The sequence below is a fragment of the Parus major genome, chromosome Z, assembly GCF_001522545.3.
Source record: "Parus major isolate Abel chromosome Z, Parus_major1.1, whole genome shotgun sequence".
Lineage (NCBI taxonomy): Eukaryota > Metazoa > Chordata > Aves > Passeriformes > Paridae > Parus > Parus major.
The window spans coordinates 46,431,330-46,454,704 of record NC_031799.1 but is presented as its reverse complement, the minus strand read 5'-3'; the positions used below and the strand labels follow the sequence as shown (position 1 = coordinate 46,454,704).

At 38.1% G+C, this 23,375-nt stretch overlaps 1 protein-coding gene across 1 annotated transcript in view; it reads right to left on the bottom strand.

Annotated features, from left to right (window-relative positions):
- DGKQ (diacylglycerol kinase theta) overlaps positions 1-23,375 on the bottom strand; it is an 88,730-nt gene that overhangs the window by 25,781 nt on the left and 39,574 nt on the right. Inside the window, exons 7-16 of the mRNA XM_015652211.2 lie at positions 23,015-23,168; positions 18,456-18,524; positions 11,501-11,601; positions 9,802-10,025; positions 8,899-8,989; positions 5,925-5,979; positions 4,726-4,787; positions 4,343-4,493; positions 3,488-3,526; positions 1,711-1,826 (exon numbers count right to left, since the gene is read on the bottom strand). Coding sequence (XP_015507697.1) covers positions 1,711-1,826; positions 3,488-3,526; positions 4,343-4,493; positions 4,726-4,787; positions 5,925-5,979; positions 8,899-8,989; positions 9,802-10,025; positions 11,501-11,601; positions 18,456-18,524; positions 23,015-23,168 — 1,062 coding nt within the window. The remainder of the gene's footprint in view (positions 1-1,710; positions 1,827-3,487; positions 3,527-4,342; positions 4,494-4,725; positions 4,788-5,924; positions 5,980-8,898; positions 8,990-9,801; positions 10,026-11,500; positions 11,602-18,455; positions 18,525-23,014; positions 23,169-23,375) is intronic.

The window sequence follows — 23,375 nt, the reverse complement described above, 5'->3', positions numbered from 1 at the left end:
GTATTTAAATCATCACACATATAAACAAAGACTAATATTATCACAGGCTATAAAGATAGCCTGGGTTGGAAAGTACCGCAGGAGGTCATCTAGTCCAACTGCAGCCCAAAGTAAAGACAATAAGCAACCATTAGTCTAATGGTAATTAGTGAATGCCATAAGCTGGGTGGACAATCATACAAAAAACAACACTTGACATATCATTTAAATTAACTCTTGGCTCCTTTAAGTGAGATGACCAAATATAAACAACACATGCAGAAATGCAAACACAATGCTTTTGCCTGTGTACAGCCCCTCTCTCTTGCTTACATATTAGAAATTAATCCTTAGCAGTCTCCTGAAGTGGTATTTCTAAAAAATATCTTGCATCAGATAAGAGCAATATCTACATTTTTCTGGCATCAAGAAGTTATCTTCAAACATATTCAGAGTCAGAAAAGCAGACATATGTAATCAACAGAATGAAGGATGTTCAACTTCACACCACAGACAGCAAAAACAGGCTCATAATGCATTTGCCTAAAAAACACCAAAAACAACTATCCATGCTTTGTGTTTCTCATAACAAGCACTCTGAAACCTAGTTTGGACAAGGGAGTCTAGATTTCTATGGATTTCACAAAATGTAGTTCCTGTGCACACATAAGAACAAGGCACTCGGGTTTTTAGAGGGGGTTTTTGATTTTTGCCAGTTGCATGGGAGCACTACCACTAGTAGTACTACTACTATATATATATATATACACACTATATATATATAGTATATACTATACTATGTATCTACTCATAAAAAAACCACAATTTTGCCTTCAGAAAGCCTTGACCAGTGTAGGGTTCATTTTTAAACAGTGAAAGCAGATATGTGAACAAGCAGCTATGGCCATTGAAATTGATACCCTCCTATATAAAGCTGTATCATAATTCCCACTACTAATGTAATTTTTTGAACTTCTGTGATGTTCCAAGAAGTCAAACCAAGACTCTCACTTGCTTGCCATAGTGCAGTTCCAGAAATACAGGAACTGCAGGGTGCACAACACCTCAGCAGAAAGTAACTACGGCAACACTCTTTTTTGGACAAAACCTTTATAATCCTGGATAAAAATATCACTTCACTCAGTTAATAATTTTCTTCTTAATCACAGTGACTCCACTTTATTAACATGAAACCTGTTACTAAACAATCTGATTCATATGAAAGTGATTAGTAACAAGAATAAATCAGAATCAAGCCTGAATTTGTGAAAGGACTCTTGTGCTAAGTCTTTCAGAAGACTGTGTTCTGTATCCTCAAGGGGTAAACAAGGTCAAACTGCCTCTGCTACAGAATGGGTGAAATGAAGATAATGTCACTGTGAAAATAAGCAGAAGTATTTTACCTCACATTTAGCTCCCATAACGAAGTTTTGTAAGCATTTTAAGACATACCAGCTGAAACTGAAACATCACTTAATGTTTTGATCATTAAAAGAAACAAAAAGAAAGAAAAATTGATTGACAATTGAAGGGTAACAGGACAAACTATTTAACTCACTGAATATATCATATACATGAAGTACAGGCTCTGAAGTATGTTTTTTTCATCACACTACTTATAGTATGGCCTCTTTGAATAAAACATATTTTCATTTAGTTCTAGCAGAAAGAGTTTTAAGGCAGTTGTTTTTTTCTTTTAAAGACATTTTTTAATTCAAACCTGTCTCTTACCATAACTGCAGGAATCACCACAGCATTCAGAGGCTTGTCATTGACAACAGTATCTTTAACTAGCATATATATTCTTTCAGCTTCAGAAAAACATGAAATTTGGAGTACAACAGCACCTGTAAAGAGGCATCAGAACTACTTTTTATATTTCCTATTTTTATTATTAGAAAATAGGTCTCATATTACAGCAAAAGCTTACTCAGTTTACTGAAGACATTATTCAGCAAAACTTATTCTTGCATTTGTTTGTTATCAGTTGAATTGTGTTGTTCTGTTTCTAAACCTTCCTTCCTACCCTCAAAAATACCTCATATTTTTATTAAAGCAAAGCAATTTGAAGACAAGAACTGTAGCACGGAACTAATGCATATTTAAAGTTTTCCTTTGAGCTTCAGGGGTAGGGCCTATTTGCATACTCTTCATCATGACTAACATTCTGTTCTCATCATGTAAAAGTGACAGAGGTATCAGGTTTCATTTTGTATCCCATTATTAACAATCCAAGTTCTGTTCATTAACAATATCTCAGTAAGAATTACTGCAAGCAAATTTTTGGGCTGATAATCAAGTTTAGATCTTTATGTTGGCTTAGGTTCTGAATGGAGCAGTTGGGGAAGAAGGGAAGACAAAAGAGAAAAGACAAAATAAACACTGACAAGTTAGTGTAAAGTAGGGTATTTGGTGAGGAGGAAAACAAGGCAGGATAAAACAAAAATGCATAATGGAGAGTATGTATACAAGATGTAGGATGGTAACATAACCTGGCTGTGACAAAAAGGGAGAGTTAGGAAGGTATGAGAACCACAAAAATACAAACATAAGAAGAAAGTGGCAATAAAAATCACATACAAGCAGAAACATGTGAAAAACACATGCATGTAAATTTGGTTTAATGCTGCTGTGACAAGGGATGAGTATCACAAAACCAAGTATTCGTCACTGGCAAATATGGAAAGGAGAAGGTGCATCTGAAAGCTTTACAGCTTTTCCTATGAAAAGATCAAAACCAATCAGTACCAATTAGTCATGTGGAGACAGCAAATAACAGAAAGGAAGCACACATCAGTCTTCAAAACATGCTATAGAAAGACCCATTTAGCAGACGTGGAAGTTAAGCCTGCCAAAGGATGTGAAACAACTTGACTACAGACACCTAAACATACAGAAGAGAAAATTCCACACTTGAAATTTTTACCAAATGCAGATCTCCACCTGACCACTGCACTAAAGCTGCCCAGAGCCACTGCTGCTCCAGCTCTCAGAAGCCTCATGGCTTCTCCGACTTTGCTGAAATAAAATTCATACAGCAAAAGCAAAGAAACAACTCAAAGGATGAATACATTTATTTTCTTCAACTTTCAGCCATTGAACTCTAGCTCTTAACACTGCTAGGAAGCAGTGACTATGAAATAATCCCACTGAGTCCAAAAGCAGTACCAAATTTTAGTATTCTCAAAATCACGGAGAGAGAACACTTTAAGGATTTTTAACAGTTCTGTGGTGTTAGATTATTCAGCTGAAGTACAACTTCAAAACTCATTTTTTAGATTAAATATTACTGCCTTCTGGTACACAAGGCATGAAGCCAACCTTTTAACTTTTTTTAATAAGGTAACACTAATCCACTGCTCTTCATAAATACAGTGTGTTACATTTTACCTGAAGGGCTTTTTGCTTATGCAGTAAGACTAACATACTCTGAGCTTCCAGCCTCTAGTATTAAGCTGCAGTTTTGAACACAGACATTGTTTGCAAGACTAAAAATTTTAATGCTTACCTTGTGCTTGATAAACATGACTCACAGATACTACATTTGCTGCAAAGGGTAAAAATATAAACACATAAAATCTTGGGTACATTTAGAATAAATATTTAAAGTATTTTAAAAAGTTACATAAATATAATATAAATAAATATTAAAAGTTATACAAATACAGGGAGAACCTCCAGCTAACACTTTCCCTCTCATGTTTACTTTGCAAGTAAGAAAAGCTAAACTGATTTTCATAAAAGGTGACTAAGAATTATTTCTGGCATTTCAAGTTTAATTCCTCTTGAAGTGACATAAAAGATTGGGAAAAAATGCCTTGTTTCCTACAACAAAAAGCATGACACATTCCTGACACTGTTTATACAAAGTATTGGTTGAAGGAGTATTATGAAAATTCAATTGCACTTCTTTGAAAAAGGAAAGTAATTTCTTTTCCCTGAGTGTTTTTCCGTATATGTGTGAACACACTGCTCACACTTCTCCATGATGGGGCACGGAGCTCATGACTAACCTGGAGAACAGCCCAGGCAGAAAGTGTCAGACGTTAAAAAAGGCAAGGGATATTCTGTGCATGGTTTAAGGTAAAAAGGGATGCCTTTTCACATAAACAAACAAAAAACAAGGTGTAGTCAAATATAACTAGAGTAATGTAACAATTATTCTGTAAATAATCATCTGTCACATCTCTTCTGTAACTGTGGGCATGCTAAAATTATTTAAAAAGCCCACATGAGAGTAAAAGGCAGAATAATTTTTTAAAATCTGGTCAGAAAAGGTTAAAATTATAAGAAAAATGAGAAATTTACGCTACTACATTTTGTTCTGTACAAAAATTGTTTGAAAATATACCTGTTTACTTACTTTTGATAGCTAATTCTTCCTTGAGAATATTTGTGTATTCTTCAGGGGAAAGTTGGGGTGGAAGGCCACCAACAAATAAATTTACTTGTACAATTGATTTACTGTTTTCTACAATGTAAAATCTTGTTTGATTCATCTGACGTATTGAAGTCTACCAAAATAAAGGAAAATAAATGACAAGACATTAGTAATCACATCCTCTATGCTTAGAGAATATCAGAAACAGAAACGAACTTCAGTTCAAGCACTTGGCTTCTCTACCTTTGAGCCTGCTTAGGGGGTAACCAGTGACTCACTTTTTCTGTAAGAAAGGAGACTCCACACTTGCTAGGGAAAAAAAAAAAAAAAAAGACAAAACCCAGAAGTTTCTTTTTCAGATTTACCTTTCTTATGTCCTTGAGTCTGTTAAGAATCAGTTCCTGATTGTCCAAGACCATACGCTGAACTGGAGAGGGAAAGAACATTAACCATGTTAGAAAGCATGCACATTATTATGAGGCTCAATTACACAAAAACAGTAACAAGAAAAATTAGGGGATAAGTACAGCTCTGCATACAACTAATTTTCTCATAGAGGACCATGCAGATCTGATCTACTTCTTATCCAACAATAAAAACACATAGGAGCTTGGAACAGTCTGACTTTTTCCAGAGTTCTTAAACAACACCTCTTTTAAAAAAAGGCAGAAACAGCCTGAACCCACTCAAAAGACAAGCAGTACTTTGGTCATAATCTAACAGTTTGACAGAGGACTTTAAAACTGTATTTCCTAACATGCATAATAATCAACTTCTGTGCTTTATCAAAATATTAGAGCAAGTCTAACAACTTCCAGTAAATGTAAGGTTGCAAATGATGCTTTACAACAGAGCACTAGAAAACAACCAAGGTTATGACATTCACAAAGCTACAAAAACCTTATAAAACAACCTCCCAATAATGCTCACAGATAAGGCAAAGCATCAAGACAGTATTTGAATTACAAAGATATTTATTCAACTGTGGTCAGAGCATTAGCATTACTTCTATGTCTTTATTTATTTCTCCATGCAACCTTGCAGCTACTGAAGCACAAAGGGATGTCAACTTGGACAGCACCAGCCCAGCTCCTGCAGGATCACAGAACACTTGAGCAATGCTAGGACTGCAGATTTCTGGTCTTCCTAACACACAAACATCACTGGGACTGTCTTAGGACCCAGACTTACTCTTCTTTAGGGGCTGTGTCAGGAGGGCAGAAGACAGAGGAAGGGAGCCATTTGAACTTCAGAATTAATCTTTAATAAATAACTCCAATTAATAAAATTGTATCAGTTAAACATAGCCCCCCAAAACAGGGCAAAAGTGTCAATACCCACCAGAAACCACAAATGAGTTTTTATATAATAAAGAAGGGGAACCTTATTTCCACATGACACACAAGACTGAAAACAATCAGCATCACTTCTGATTAAGTATTTCAACATCATCATGAAGTTTCATTTGTGTTTTTTATTGTAGAAAATGAACTGTGACTGTTAGAAAGGGGGAAAAAAAAGCCATGAGATCAGATGTGTTTTTGGCCAATGCTTCTTCACTTACCTTGCTTACTGCCCATAAGCACTTCCACCAGTTTGAAATTCTGGAGGCACTCTGTCTGCCAAAAGATATAGCATGTAAATTCAGCTTCTGACCAATATAATTTTGCCAGATGTTTACATTATTGTATGTTATATCCTGTACATAGTGTGTAACAGAGCATGGAAAATTAAACTTTTTAAAAAAATTAAATATTTTTAAATCAACCATGGTGTTTTTCCTCTAACCAACTCCTTCCAAGACAAGAATAATCTTCATGGCATTACATTCCCATGCTCCTAAAAGCATTGACATTCTCACAGTCACATTGTGAAGGGACCCCTGTACAGCACGGTTAATACCATTCCTACTTCAGTGATGAGCAGCTCATCTGGAATATTTCCTGAGTGTCCTTCCAGAGAAAGCATGCAGGACTGGGAATGAGCCTGCTCCTGGAGATGATGGCCCAGGAACCAGCTTGCCAAAAGCAGGCTGACCATTCCCCATCTCCTGGGAGACTCCAGACACTGATGGAACAAGACCCTCTTCAGGTGTGCCACAGTCTTCTCCAAGCTACTGCCAGGGGCTACTCAAGTTCCTTGCAGCTGGACCAGAACAGCTGGCACAGCCAAGAGCTGAACCATTTACGACAATGACCGAAACCCTGCAAACATATGACATTCAGGACTGAGGAAGGGTCTTAAATTTTGGCCCTGAGACTCAAGAGACAAATGATCTTGCTTTACCTGTCATGAACAGGGGTGTTAAGAGCCTCAACTGCCTACGTGTGCTTTGCCTGATACTTGGTGAAAGCAACTTGGGACACAGGCAAATTCTGAATATTATAAAGGGATTTCCTGTATGTACATGCTTATACAGAGAAACAAGTAGAGCATTTAAAAATTATTATCACTGGAGAAATTGCAATTGAGCCAAAGAATTAAGTCTCTTACAGCATATAGCTAGCTGCCCAAATACAGAGATGTGAAGATCTTTCCCTAATAGAATTTCCAACTATACTATTAGACACTTGCTTTTTTCAGATGAGACAAAATTTCGGACATGGCTGTTCCTGTTTTTGTTAAAAAGTCCACAGCACTTGAGAAAACAGACTGACAACAAATCCTGAAAGTATGCTGTAGCCAAAACAAGCTGCATGCTTTACACAGCTGCGTACACCTAGACAGATCTCAGATGATGACTTACTGCAGAGAGCTAGTCACATGCATGTTCCTATGTACCTGTAAATAACCACTAAGGGCAGCAGTCACCCTCTTCGAGCATGGCTGTGCCCTGGGGCAGTGGAACTGTGCTGATTTGCTGGTGCGCTGACAAGCCCCAGGAGCTGACATGTGCACACTACAGCTTTGTGTCGCCACACTGGTGAGGTTGGGCCAGCCTATGGCTTGGCATGCTACCAAAGTCTACCAAAGTGTTTCCTAAAAGTCATGCTGTTTTGACACCAACCCTAAAAAGGACAGGTAGACTGAAAAGAAATTATCTTCCATGGAAAGCATGTGCACCTACAAGATTACAAAATTTAGCCAGAATTTTTCAGTGAGGTGGGAAGCAATGCACACAGTAAAGAACGTGCGTGCTGTTTCAAGTCCTTCCTTGCAGCCCTTGGGAGCTACAGAGATGCTGCTTGCCACTGTAGGAAAAGAATTTCTGCAGTGCTCTTGAATGTTTTTATTAATTGTATGGATGAAGAAATCAAATGCATTGTGAGTTTCCTGATGATACTAAGCTAGGAGGAACTGTGGACACCCTCAGATGCAGGGGATCTTTATGGAACGATGTGGACAGGCTAGAAAACTGGGCAATCACCAACCATATAAAACTTTTAACAAGAACTACTGCCAGATTCTTAACCTGGGATGGGGTAATCCTGGATTAGCTGGAGAGCAGCCCTGTGGAGAAAAATCTTGTAGATTGCGTCAACAGCAAGCTGAACACGAGTCAGCAGAGCCCTGTCAGCCAGGAGTGCCACCTGTGTCCTGGGGTGCATCAGGCACAGCATCACAGCTGGGAAAGGGAGGGATTGTCCCACTCTGCTCTGCACTGGGTGTCCCCTCACCTTGAGTGCTGGGGGCAGGTTGGGGTGCCACAATGAAAGATGGACATCAACTCATCTGAATGTGCCCAGAGCAGAGTGACCAAGATGATAAAGTCTCCAGGTCAAGACATAGAAGGACTTCTGAGGTCACTTGGTTTGTTCACTCTGGAGAAGAGGAGGCTTAGGGGTGACCTTATCATGGTCAACAGTTTCCTTAAGGCAGGCAGTGAAGGGAGAGGTGCCAATCTCCTCTCTCTGGTGACCAATGACAGGAGCCAAGGAAAAGAGAACGAAGCTGCACTAAGGGGAGTTCAAATTAGATGTTAGGAAAAGGTTCTTCACTGATAGCGCTGCTGGTCACTGGAACAGGATCCCTAGGAAAGTGTTCATGGCAGCAAGTTTGTGAGAGTTCAGGAAATGTCTGGACAATGCTGTTAGTCATACTCTTCACTTTCAGGTAACCCTGCAAGAAGCAGGAAGCTGGACTCAGTGACCTTTATGGGTCCTTCCCAACTTGAGATATTCTGTGATTTTACAATTTCCTTTGGAGCAGCATAAAGAATTAGGAGACAAGGATGATCATCCTAACAGTGCCAACTTCCCAACAACGTGAAATTAGCAGAGCAGCTACATAGTAAGTGTGTTTTAAATATTTCAAGACATAAATAACCAGTAAAAATATGCTGCACCCCAAGAATCATGGCAGGTAAATCTGCCAGACCCAGAAACACTCATGGTACCATCCAGTACAGGCCTACCTACCCTGAAGATGGTGTTAGGCTTTGAGCAGCACGCTGGTCACAAAAGATCATCTACCAAATGCTAACAACATTTACAGTAACTGCAAATTAAGGGACTGTATTTTTTCTGAAGAGAAAAATATATACTTTCAGGGTCACTCAGGTGGTATATGGATGTTTCACTATAGGATCTTTCACTTACCTGCCTTCCAAGTAATGGCAGCACTTCTTTGATCACAGTCTGCACAGTGCTATCCTTATTTACTCGTAGAGAAACATATGCCATTCCTACCCTAAGGAGAAAAATACTTATTTGAGGACCTATACTGTGTGTACCTTTATAAAACAAGTATAGAATTTTCTCAAACATATTTGTATTAGTTGAAGCAAGTTGTTCCCTGAGGCTCACGGCAGATGAGGTATCAGTGCCACAGAACAGTCAAGGAACTGCTAATTACAATTGTAGCACTATAGATTAGCTTCTTCCTAATCACAAAGATAACCTGCAAGTCTTTTCCAAAAGACTTTTCCATTTGTCAATGCAGCTGCAACAGCAAAATGAACACATGGTTAAATTTCATCCCACAGGTCTTCAGAAATTAGTAAATCCAGACCATTTTGTTTCTACTATTAAATATGCTTAAAATTCATACTGTCTCAGTGGTAAATTACATCGGATTCTTTTTTTGGTTTTTTTTCCCCTCCTCATCTCACATGGAAAGCTGCACTGTAGTTTTTCCTAATCCACATTTCTTTGAAAGAAATCCATCAATTTTTCAAGTGACGTGTACGCCATCATTTTTTTTACAGATGTAATTAATGTAAAGTTGCATCTTTCTAACCAAACACATGATAATAGAACTGCACAAGTTACACTGTATGTTCCAAGCATGTAAAGAAACCCAAGAGTTTCTAGGCATGGAAATGAACGTTATGCATACTACCTATTCAGAAAAATGAACAGAAGAATCCTGAAATACAGAAAAAGAAACTACACTCTGTTAAGAGTTCTGCAGCTCCAATAAATAAAGCAAACAGGGCTCGACTACAGAGGACAAATGCAGTCAAGCAGGATAACCTTGTGATCAAGAAGGAAAATACTCACTTGAGCCAGGCAGGATAAATTCTGATTACTTCCTCGTCCTTTGGTTTGGCTCTGATGATCCAAGCTTCAGGAACAGATTCTCGGAATACTGAGCCCAAGTTGCTGTCCTCTGCAGCATCATTCCTGTTGATAACATCATCAGAGAGCAGCACCTGCTGCGTAAAGGTCTGAAGCTCATACTCCTGCTGGTCATCATTTATGTAGTACGCCCTCAAAGCAGCCTCCTAAAACACAGCAAGATAAATTAACTTTTACTTGAAAATATACAATTAATACCTATACAGCCATAGACATTATAGATAACTGATTTATGAAATGAACCTTTAATGCACATTCTAACCTCAGAGCAGTGGATACATAGCAATGGCCAAAAAAAAAAAAATCAAAAGAGTGAAGTTTCAAAAACAAATTTCAGCAAAGATGAAAGAAGAAAATTTGAGCTATCAATGTATTTGAACACAATCCACAGTATTTTTGGCAAGTGATAGTTATTTTAAGACCAAATGTAAAAATTTGGGTGCAATAAATCTACACTCATGCATTGTAAAATTTACTTCACAAGGAAAATGGTAAATTACACTTGATTGAACACAACTCAGCCTACTCAGTCTTCTCACACCAAGGGATGCTAAAAGTTAATGAGCTTCTCAGACACAAATCTGCCCTGAAACCACACACCCGGGAAGAGGAAAGGGAAGGGCTGTCCTTGCAAGATGCACACAGAAATTTTACATCCATAAGGGGCCCATGCCTGCAGCACCTCTGCTAACACAGATACTGCAGTCAATATAGACCATTTATAAGAACTTGTATTTCTCTTCTCTGTTATTAAAAGCACCAGCCGGGTAAAATGTGCTTGAAAGGCAAGTAGCACTCCTAAAAAAAAGTGTTTTCAGTCCTGTACATAGTTTTTTCTTAAAGATCTTTGACATGCAGAACACTAAAAACCCTTTGCAAACTCCTGGTTTTTTTGAACACAGCATCAAGATAAATATCCTAATGATCTTTAGCTTTATATTGTCAGAATTCTGATGTAATACATTCTGCAGACTTCTTTGCCAAGTCTGTTATGACTCTGAGACCTGCACAATTCTATTGCAAACCACCCTATTCCCCGCTCTGGGATTTAGCTCTCACAGCATGGGGTCTCTGCCTAGCCCAGTAAATAAAGATATGCACAGCATACTTGATTTAGTACTAAGTAATTTTCCTATCCCAGATGGAGCACTGGAAAAGCTAGGGAGTGGCCAGTATGTGATCAGTAATTGATTATTTTCACAGCCAAAGGGTGGAGAGAAGTATAACAAGCTTTAGTGTTTAAAGCTGATTAACTCAAGTGCAATACTGGTGGCTGTCCAGGATAAATATCAAACCACTACTACAGAAAAAGAGCAAGATCTAAGGAGCTGGTTATTCTGTATTGTTTGTATCAGTTAAATCAGGCTTCAGAGTAACACCAGGAAGCAGAATGACTGCTTAAAATGTGACACTGTGGTTGCTATTACGCGACAGATATGTAAGCCACTGTTTCCTCAGATGGCCTAAAAAAAGAGCACTACATGAAGAAGTCAAATTACATTGTAATATAGCACATTCACAGATTTTTGTTGAGTTACATTTCTAAAAATTATCTTTTTGCTATTGTAATATGAAACAATATGTATGACACTGGAAAACTGACCCTTACTGTGTATCTTACCACAACTTCTTCATTTTTTGCAATCCTTGGAACTGAAATTAGTCGAAATTGATTGCGTTTCACTGCATCATTCCCATCAAATATCTTGAGTGTTTGTTTACCTGAATGGAAACAATTGTATTTCATTAACAAACACCTTGAATCAGAAAGCGACCTGAATAGGAAGGGTATAAAATAACTACTAAAAACCTGCTTTCAATGAAACTGAAATGTTTCTTCATGGGAACATTCCTTGTCATATGAAAAGCTCTGAGGCTGAATAATTAAAATTTTGTTTTGTTACTGTTTGTGAAAGAGGGATGAGTAATCACAGTTTTATCCTGGCTTTTGATAAAACTGTTATAACCAGACCGTGTATATTATTGCTTCTTCATCTTCAGCATTCAAGACTGTATTTATTATTGACAAGTTGAACAACTTGAAGACCAAGACAAAGTGCCACCCCCTTTAGAACAGCTCCCAAAGCACTGCCGATTCTGGTTAATCAAGCAGTCTGTTAACACACATTGTAATGGAGATATGTTAAATGCTGGAGCCGACTTCTGTGCTTCCCTTACAGCCTGGAAATACTTTGTAGTACAGAATAAATATTAAGAGCCTTTTGCTCTCAAATAATATCAGCATTTAGGTTCAATGAAACACACTAGCAAATTGCTATTTACCACAGAAGGATTAAAAAGGATAACTGGAAATGGAGGAACAAAACCACCGAACCACTTGTAACTGATGACTGATAAAAAGCAAGCAAGAATCCAGGCAGAAATGTGCATCACTGCTCATCTCAATGCTGCAGTGGCAGATTATGAGGAAGGACCACAGTGTACAATAACTTAGCAACGACACTTCAGTGCTAATTCTCTTGAACCATCTCAAACTAATGTTGTGTTTAATCCACCTATTTCTGCTTCACTGTATGCACTGCAACTTCAATCAAAGCCAACACCACAGAACTAAAGGATTATCTAGTACTTATACGTGAAAGCAGTCATTTAAAAATGAGACTCTAATCCTCAAAGAGAAATCATGATACCTTAATGCTCATGATCTTTATTTCTCCTTATTCTGAGATGTGACACTCAGACACTTGGACTTCTTTTTCAGTGTAAACTTGTCCACTTCTAAAGGATATTTCGTCTTTATCAATCCCACTGGTCATGGCACAATGCGTGTGCAAGGACATTCTCGTTATGTAACATGAAGATCTCACTGCACAGCAAAGCAGTCCCCAGTATAACCTCCCATCCTACTCCAAAGTCATCCTAGTCTCTCCTGGGACAAAATTGGCTATGTTGACTGGTCTAGTGGAAGGTGTGCCTTCCCATGTCTGAGGGGTTGGGACCAGATAATCTTTGAGGTCCCTTCTAACTCAAACCTGATATGATTCTGTTATGATAATCAAAAAAAAAACAGAATCAAAACTATGATTCTGTTATGATAATCAAAACCTTACTGAACATGACAAACTTCTCTGAGCCACTTTGCTTGAGCAGAAGGCTGTCTTAGATAACCTCCACACTGCCTCCAACCTCAGCCATGCTGTGACTCTTTGGAGAGATGCCTGTATAACAGATGCATGTACAAAGCAAAACAGACAGAAACAGAATAAATAAAATCACAGAATTATAAAATAGTTTGGGCTGGAAGTGGCCTTCAAGGATCATGGAGTACAAGAATTCTGACAGGGACATCTTTCACTAGATCAGGTTGCTCAGAGCCACATCCAGCCTAGTATGATAGATACATTGTGACTTTTAAATTCTTTCTGTTGATATGAAAAGCAGTATCACCGTGGATTTTCAGTTTTCCAATTATTATAGTGGCTGTGTCTGTTGTCAATTTCTTTTTAGTCACAGTATAAGGAAGATACAAATATCATCAACTCTTGCTTCTAAAGTACCCTTGAAACCCAACAACCATTGCATTGAGGCCATAGCGTGCATTGGAAAGTGACCTACTCCTTTAAATTCTGCTGGATCTATGCCAGAAGGAGTGGAATTCTTTTAAACACAGATTTCTGTCAGAGAGATCTCCATGGTAACTATAGCATAGACAAATGTTAACCAAAAGACACACTGTGTCCTGGGTGACCTTCTTTAGAGCTAACACAACTTGAGAAAACAAATGAACACTGGTTTCTGACAGCACAGCTGATGTTCTGAGTATGAACTTTTGTAACACTATCAAAATCTCTGCTGTTTTCTCTAGCAATCCAGAAAGAAGACGACCATCTGAGAATAAAAACATTCATTCAAGTTCTAGTACTTGTTTTCATTTGAAGTGCCTTTGTAGTCTGCGCTCTTATGAGATACTAGTTGGTCTAAAAGAATCCCTAGCAATTGTAACTAGAGAATTTTTTATGAGCTCTCCATCCATGTCTTAAGAACAGTTAAAGAACAGTTGGACCGACTCTCAAAATAAACTGGTTTACAAGAATAAGTTTAGATCTATGGACCAGTAATAATGTCCTAAGCTCAAGCATATTTCTTAGATAAATAAACATAATGCTGCTAATTCTGGTATCCATCACATAAAAAAAACTCTTCAACTTTATCAGTGAAAAATCACATTTAACTTTGTCACTGTACTCCTCAGAGGGGACACTTTTACTGCAACTTAGTGAAAAATGGCTTGCTTGCACGTGAGCTTCAGGAAGCACATGAACAAAAGAACAAACAGCTACATACTGCAATTAGTCATCCAGAAATACATTTCTCCACTGAGTCAAGAGCACATCCAGCACATGTAAGTTAAGGGGTGTCTTATGCCAATCTGATTTGTCTAACTAGCCTTGGCAAGAAGCTCAACTATAACCACTTCTGAAGTTAGGTAAAGCTCTTCCTTCCACCCATTCCAATTTTTATATATTAGAAAATGATCCAGTTACAGAAGTGAAGTCTACATACCCCTACCTAGTATGTACATATATATATAAACCCCTGCTAATACACAACAGATGCACTTATCAAATTGTGTCACTTAAAGGAGTTACTGCCTGTTTTGTAATACTGGCACCTCACTACTAAATGTCTTTTATCTTTTCCTGTTGGACCGGAGTACACAGTATCGGGACTTTCTCCTGAAAAACACATCATTTTTTTTCTTACTATGCGATACTGAGGTGAAAATAACCTGTTGTTCATGCTTACCCTTTCTAAGGGGAAAGTAACTACAAAAGGGTAACTCCAGGCATAATTTACCAAAGCATGGAATTTGATTTCAGTGGCTAAGATAGCAAGATTTCTTGGGAAAATAATAAAACAGCATTGGACGAGTTCAAAGTTCATGTTCCCTCTGACTTCCAAATCCCCACAGACAGGATACAGTGTCTGAAAAGACTAACATGTGGCTCGTGACTGAGACAGGAAAATTATGTGGCCCTGAATCGTTTCGTCATTTAAGAAAGCTAGAGACCTATACTGAGTGTATTTGTGAAAATTACTCTTAAAACACTAAATTATAGCAACATAGCTTACCAAGAACCACTCTTCCCCAAACAACTTGTGCTATTTACATGCTTTATGTTCTCCTTCTCTACTTCATATTACATTCTCTACTCTACTTCACATTACAACAGTGGGGACTATCAAATTTTGGTTTATTTCAGTATTAAGATTCATAACCTACAACATGGCATTAATGTATGTAAGAATTCTGTATTTTTATTTTTATTGCCCTTGAAGAGAGCCTTTCAGAATCCCAGATTCCTTTCTCCCACCCTTCCTTCTTTCTTTCTCTAGCTCTTTTTCTTCCAGGAGAGACACTCACAGGTGTGTGCCTTCTGTGAACTTGTTTTCTCGAGCAGCTCAAGCTCCCCTAGTTTCAAAACAATTTTGAAGCACAAGTCTGTGTTAACATTCTGGTAGCCACTTCTTAACCCTTCTCTTAGTTTTTAGAGCCTTCCCAAGCATCTGCTGAGGAACCCGTGACATGTTGAGTTATCTGTAAACAATTACAGAAGAACACAACGGCCCTTTTTATGAAAGCTTAACATTTTCTTAAGCATCTTTAGGGGAAAAATCCCTCCCTATATGCTGTCCTTGCTTCTTCTGGAAAACAGTTTGTTCCTGCTTGCAGAATTACAGTGGAGGTCTCCTCTGCACTGTCAGCAGGTTTGAGACAAGACAGAAGCAAACTCTAAGCCAATGACTTGGGTCTATCTAATGCAAAACCATTTTATCTCTTACTTGGCAAATCAACAGTACCCAGAGCAAGGCAAAACAGAGGCTGAGGAAGGACATGCTGTGAAACATCTGTTTGCTGACAGCACTGCAGCCCCCATTTCTCTGGTAGACACATTCCTCTAAAACCTCCTCCAGAATGGGTTTTCATTGATGGCTGAATTTTGTCCTGCAGAAGATTGGATGTATGCTGAATCAGACTATTCACTTGCAGCCAGTGAGCTCTGAGAGGTTCTCACAGGGCAGGGAGAGTCCTTTGCCAAACCCAGTGTATGTCTGTTAAATCTATCAACTCAGAAACTGTATGGTTGTTTTAATGTTAATTTTATGCTTTTGGTTTTCGTATCTTGGTAGGCTAAATACAGTGGTTGATTTAACACATCTAAGCTACCAATATTAAGACTTGGATCTTCTAACTTTACATTTCACTCAACAAGCCCATTACAATAGCAAAGTAAAAAGATGAATGTAGGCTACTAATTGAAATCTTCTTCTAATACTAAACTACAGACTTGGTATTCTTTTCTATTTCCTGTGGAAAAAATGTGTCTTTCCTCATCAATATTATTCAATTTGTTCTGACTTGTTTTCATTGTTTTTGGAAATACGTACCCCTAAAACATAGAGAGCAGGAATTAAGAAAAGCTAAATATTCTGGAATGCAATTGAGTTCAGACACTCTTGAGAGAGAGCATGGTAACATCCCAAAAGACATGGCAGATCTACTGATTCAACACACAGAAGCAGTGAGCATCTCCTTCTTGACCCACGTTATACAAATGGTGTCATACAGACACAGGTGAAAGTGGTACAGCCCCCTGCAACCATGTCATTGTCATGTTAAATTCAGTAGCTCATGCCTCCCCACACACAGAGACATACAACAGCACGACAGCTGGCAGGTGAACCTCAATAACTTGACCAGGTAGGTTATCAGAGCAGCCATGTCCTGAGCTGACACAAGGTCATCAATCCCATGGTCTGGGGGTGGCACACACCAGAGGAGGCCATAGGGGAAGCTCTGCAGGACACCTCAGCAACCAAGGAGGTCACTCAGCTTGCAGGGATATATATGAGACACATGTGGAAAGCATTCCGGGATGGCACAAGTGTTGTTAGGGGAACTTTAGGAGAGGAATCAAAGCAAGAGATCAAAGTGGTTTGGGGAAGAACTAGTATAGGAGAACAGAAGGATAAGGAGACAAAGGGAACTGGTCACATTTAAAGAAGTTGCTGGTTGGTACTGCATGGCCGTGCCCTGGACTGCATCACCACAGTCTGTCTTATCAGTAAATGCTTCTTCTGACTATCTTTGTGAGTGTATTTTTAGCTGAGCTTTCTAACTCACAGTGAAGTTACTGGGCTCTACACTGTCCTATGCTTTGTGAAAATGCACTACAAGAAAGCAATTTTTTATGCCACTCTTCTTTTTAAAACACAGCTCTTGATACTTTACATGACCCTTGAAAACATAGCATCTACTGCTGCTTTCTCAAGAGATGGCCCGAACAAATGACATATTAAAGTTTGTTTACTGAATTTTCATATCTTTTTTCTTCTTTTTGGAAGGCTAAACTAAAGCTGAACTGGCATCTACTAATGTTTCCAATGAATCATGTTGAAATATCTGGATACATAGTTTTCTTTTTGATAGTCATAAGGGAAATAGACTTAATTGTTGAAATGCAGAAGTCCTCACACTCAACCACGTAAATCACGTTGTTTAGATCAACTGCAGTTGGAGTGTTTTCCCATAATAAGGAAGTATGGCGGTGGATCATAACTTAAAGTCATTCAGGAACTAAGAAAGTGAAAGAAGAGGATGCTTGAGATCTCTTCTATACCTGATTTAATTACTTATTGAGTTGAATATTTTAAAATTCCAAATAGCATTTGCACAATTAGCCTCTTAATTTTGCAAGAACTTCAAGATTTATAAATAAATTAGTATTTATTGATATGAAATGAAATGAATTTCAAATCTTTTTTACAACAATCCATGCAGCTACATTAGGTAGCATGTACCATGTTGTTCTACTTATTAATATGGTTATAGGCGTGGGAAGCTCTTAAATTGAAATTTTACCTCATCTTCTAAAAAAGCAAGAATTTGGTTATTACTAACCTCAGAAAACTCCACGTGCTTAAAAATTTAACTACATAAAAAACAGCAAGTCCAGCTCAATCCTGTCTACTGCAACATGCCCAAGCCAAAAACCAAACCACATTCACCTGACGTCCTCAGCAAAATTTGGATCCAGCGAACTTAGAAGCAAAATGCTCTGAAAAGACATTGCTGTTTGCCCTTTAAATTTGTTGCTTATCAATGGGTTATCAACACCATGTTTTCTTTCTTCAGTTACTGACTCGAGAGAAATAACCTGTCTGTCGAGGTAATGAACAGATTGCCACTTATGTCAACCTACCAACAGAAAATACCAAGGACATATTTGTAAGGCCCTGGATAAATGCGTTGGACCAAAACTCTGGACCTAAAATTAAAACCTAACATTGGAAAAAATAACAATTTAATATTTTGTCATAAGGCAATACAATTTAAGATTATATGAATAAAGATTATTGGACCAAAACTCTGGACCTAAAATTAAAACCTAACATTGGAAAAAATAACAATTTAATATTTTGTCATAAGGCAATACAATTTAAGATTATATGAATAAAGATTATTATATGAATAAAGATTATTATATGAATAAAGATTATTATATGAGTAAAGAAATGGGTGACTATTCATCCCTTACTAAAATTTTGCTTACTTGAATCGGTTGAAATTTGGATATCTTTTGTTGATCCTTGTGTTGACCCATCAACATCATCATCCTCATCTGTAAAAGGAGAGACATTTTAAGAAAGGATTTTTGTTAACTTGAATACAGGGGAGAAGGTGTTTGCCATCTAAGAACAGTTTCCATCAAACAAGCTTACACAAAAGGAATCAGTTAGAAAAGCACACTTTCTTTTTTACCTATTTTATGATAATAATTTATAGTATTAAAACAGCATTAAAAAAACCAAATCTGCATTGTCATGTAGTGAAGGCATACACGAGATCCTTATACTACTAGTTTTAATATTGCAACTACTGCATTTCATTCTTTTCTGAAGTCATGATGTTTGACTGTCACAGAAGTATGGATGGTTTCCATTAAGTTTTAAATTACCAAATCAATCCAGCCTTCTAGTCAGAAATAATGGTGTTACAGAAGTAATTTCCACAAGTGAAAAACAAAGTTACTGACACACAAAGAGAAAGAAATTGCTGCTCTCCAGAAGAGGACTTTGACATTAGGCCCATAACTCTCACTAAAGCTAGGAGCTAACATGTCAGAAAATAATGCACCCTTGTAAAACCATACATATTAAAAAAAGATTAAAATAAATGCTGTGAACATTTTGCATTTGCTTCTGTGAAGAAGATCCTCACTGTGTTCTCATTCCTGACACTCAGGGCCATACAAGACCAGTGCAAATCCAAACATGATCAATTTTCCTTCTTTGAGGGTAGCAGTAGAATGCAATGCAAGTGCTCATCAAATAATGGTATTCACACTCACGCCCACTGAAAATCCCAGTCTTGATTGGGATGCAAAACTCCCAAAAATTTAAGTTTTTGAAAAAACTATACTTTGCCACTGAGGGAAAAAGCATGAAATCAAGGCACAAATCAAGAAAGAAAATAAAACAAGTAAAGGCAAATCCTCAGAGCAAAAGAGGTACTGAGGAAGTAAAAATCCAAAGCAAGAGAACACCTTCCAAGAAGTGGAATCATAGCATGTCAAGAAGGGTACTAGGCAGTAGTCCTAAACTTGACACCAGGTAACTCATTGAATATTTGTGTAATGATTCAAATGTCTACAAGAAAGACCAACAATAACGCTTTTGAGCTCTGGCTTTTAAAATATGAAGTGTCGAGATATTTTCCCTGTTATAGCTGACAGACAAACATCAAGTTTCAAACTGGAGGGAAATTTAGACAGTATGGTCTTGAAACAACCTGAAATAAGAGAAAGCTGAATGCCTTCTTAAATTTCACTCCAGATAATTTAGTTTAAAAAAAAAATAAAATGAAGTGGTAAATATAACTATAGGAAATGACTGCTCCTGAGTGATCCCAACCCTCTTCTTTCTCCATTTGGATGAAAAGAAGCTGACTTCTTTTATTACACTCTCTCCTTCAGTCTGAATAGTAGGGAAATCTACACCAACAGCAACTTGAAACCATTCCAGTGAAGTTCAATGACTTCTTTGAAATTTGTTATTTGGAGGAAGGGGCTCCACACTGCTCTACCATTGCACGTCCTGGTACCTCAAGAGTTTAAAAGAAGTCTCTTTCAGCACAGAGATGTTTGCTAAACATTGGTGATGAAGCTTAGCATTTACACTGTGGCAAAAGCCGCTTTTGACAAATGGTCCCCAGTAGGTCCATGATGACGGCTGTGCTCCTTCACTGCACGGGACAAGTCATTTGGCACTTCCCAACCACCAGCTTGGGAAGAGCTATGCCTGCAGCAGTCAACCCATCCAGGAGCTGCCAACACTTCTCTGGTACCTCAGACTGGTCTTCCCACAATCTTATGAGCCATGTCCTTTGTCAGCTGTGGCAACAGAGAAGCACCCTCTGTGCATGACACGTCAGAAGGACTTCTTACTGAGCCTGCCATCACACAGAAGTGCTAATTATCTTCCAACAAAGGAGTTCCTTGCTCCCCTAAGAGATCCCTAACATGCACACAATCTTTAACAAGATCTGCCATCCAGAGTCTATACCTTTCCCCTGGAAAAGCAGCAGCAGCTCCTGGGGCAGCCATCCTGAGTTGCTTCATTGTCAGAGGGGCATCAAATACATCCTAAGAGAGTATCAGGGAGCTTCTGGAGTCACAACACATCTTGGTAACTTTCAGCACATGCCAGGAGCTAGTGGGGTTTTGTTAGAAAATGAAGGTCTGTTCTGTGAACTTGAGTAACAAGAAGGACTAAAAGGCTAGAGCACTGAGCTTCCTCGACAGAGGCTGATACGAAAATTAGCTCAAGAGAATCCTTGGCTCTGCCTTTGAGGAAGAATTTGGGCAAAGAAAAAGAGCATATGGCGATGGTATCTGGTGCTTTTGGCGGTGACCTGCAGACACCTGATCTTCAGCAGAAGACTGAGATTGGCAAACATCCAGCAACAGGTCTTGAAGCAAGGCTCAACAGGCTGTGGATGGTGTAAAAGAAGACATGTGGAGACACCAGACTAGTACCTGAACATTCAGCATGTAGGTGCTAAACCAAGGTGCTAAAAAGCACTGTCAGCTATGGTAAGACAGAACAAAACAATTTATGCACAGTGGAGTACAAGGCAGGTGCTGCACCACCAATATTACTCACCATGCCTTGTGCTGAGCCACAGCTGTGGCTCACTGACCATGAAAAAAAGAAAGATGTCAATTGCCAAAGCAGCTGTCAAGTTCACAGATATGTAACAGATGTGCAACAGAAGGAAAGGGGAGCATCCCCATGGCTTGGCCCCTACTCCCCTGGGTTTCAGCAGCCTCCCATCCTGGGAGGATGCTGCCAATTGGATGATGAGGAGCTGAGACCAAGGGACAGAAATTCTCATAGGCCACAGAAAAGAGACCCTGTGTTAGAAATCAGATTTTTCAGGTTGTTGCTATACCATACCTCTGTGACATGCAGGCTAAGGACTATAAAATTGTATTCTGGCTTTCCAAACTAGGTGAGTTTTATTCAATTTGATTTTTTTTCTCCTTCATGTCACAATAAAGCACTGGAAATGGTCCAAATTAAGTTAGTGAATATTTCTCCATTTGTATGTATCTACTTCTGACCACAAGCTAATGGCTGCATTCTCTCAATTCAAAGCACCAGACAAAATTTTCCATTAAAGAAATGCAAAAAAGGTATTCTTACTTTAAAAAACCTTGACTATGTGTAACATGAACTAACACACTTAGCGTGCAGAGTAAGTTCTGAAATAGAAAACCTTTTCTTCAATCTCTTAAAATATTGAAGGAAGAAACTAGAAGGTGCAGCTAAAACCTTGGATTCTTTCACTTAAAGTACTCTACGTTCAATTTTAATTAAGAGGTAATTTAAAAATAAAAAAAGAGAAAGTCTGACATATTTAAAGAACACACCACTGTTGAAGAGAAAAACATAGTTAACATCAGAAAAGTCAAACCAAAGACTATATTTTAAAGGTTTGTGATTAACTTCTCTTAGTTATAATAATACAACCTTATCTTCACTTAAACCCTTTGGACACTTGTGAAATACCTAACAATAGACCTGAACCAAAGTTCACAGTGAGCCTTGCAGCAAAATCAAGCTCATCCACTCTTTATTTTGATTATTTCTTTTGTAACTTTTTCTCTGTACTTTTGTTGGAAGCATTAGGAACTCCATGATTTTCAAGTGGGTGCTATACTACATCTTTGACCACTAGCAAGCAAATTCACTGAAAAAGAAAACACACTCACTGAAAAAAACCCAACCCACAAAAGCAACCTAAGACCTCCTTTGGCAGGTCACTGGAGTGTGTCTGGGTTATGTAGACCTTGGGTCAGACAGTTCATGCAGTAGCAGGACTACTGCTACAGCTTCTGCACACAGAACACAGGGGTCTTGCTCATGATCAGCTCTCCTCACCAAAACCAAACATGACTTTAGAGCAGAAAGTTCAAGAGCAATCTGCCAGGTTGAGAAATGAGCAGTTGCAAATATTTAACTTTCATGAGCAAAACGTATTTTGCTACCTTTCATTTCCTTTCCTATTCCATTCAAGCACCAAAGGAAAGGTTTTACAGGTGCATAATAATCAAAATATAAATTAAAAAATACTTTGGTGTACCTCAGGCTTAAAAAAAAATTTTCTTCCTAAACAGCTGTTAAACAAACATTCACTCTAGATGGCAGCAGAACATTACCCTGCCTAGACACATGATATTGTTTCAGCACAGGAAATTTTTAAAAAGGACAGGAGCTTAATCCAAGAGACAAATAAAAGTACCTGTACACATGATATAAGAAGTAAGTGTTTCCAGCAATGATAACACTAACCACAAATTTTCTGATTTTAGATTTTCACTTTCTTTGTTTCAAGAATAGTGTACAAATTGCGCAGCACCAGTAAACAGAAGTTCCTGCATTTTGCACTGTGTCTATTAAAAAAATCCCTAACCTGTCCCAGAAATAGCAAGAAATTATAGTACTTCCACAAAAGCCTGTAAAAATTAGCAATAATATACTTAATTGAATTACGACATTGGGTTAAATATGCTCACCAACTAGTTGCATTCAACTTTGAAAGTTTTACCTGATTCTGTATGCAAATTTTCCGATATTCGAAAACAATGCAATTTGCTGAAGTTGCGAGAAAACAACTGAACACAACTTGGAGGAAGAATCATATTCCTCAATCTTCCAAAGGTACATTCTGGTGTGACAATTACATAGCAAGCAGCATGAGCCTATAAACAACAGCATCAGTTAAGAACTTGTGATACACATAGAAAGTAAATTTATTTCTAAAAAAATATGACTGAAATAGTGTAACTGAGGCTAGGGATTATATAGACCTTTTGTAATCACATTCATTAAATGAATGGCCCATCTTTCACCCTAGATTCTTATTTGTTTAATCTGGGTTTTGTATTGCCAATAATGGGGGGTCTTTA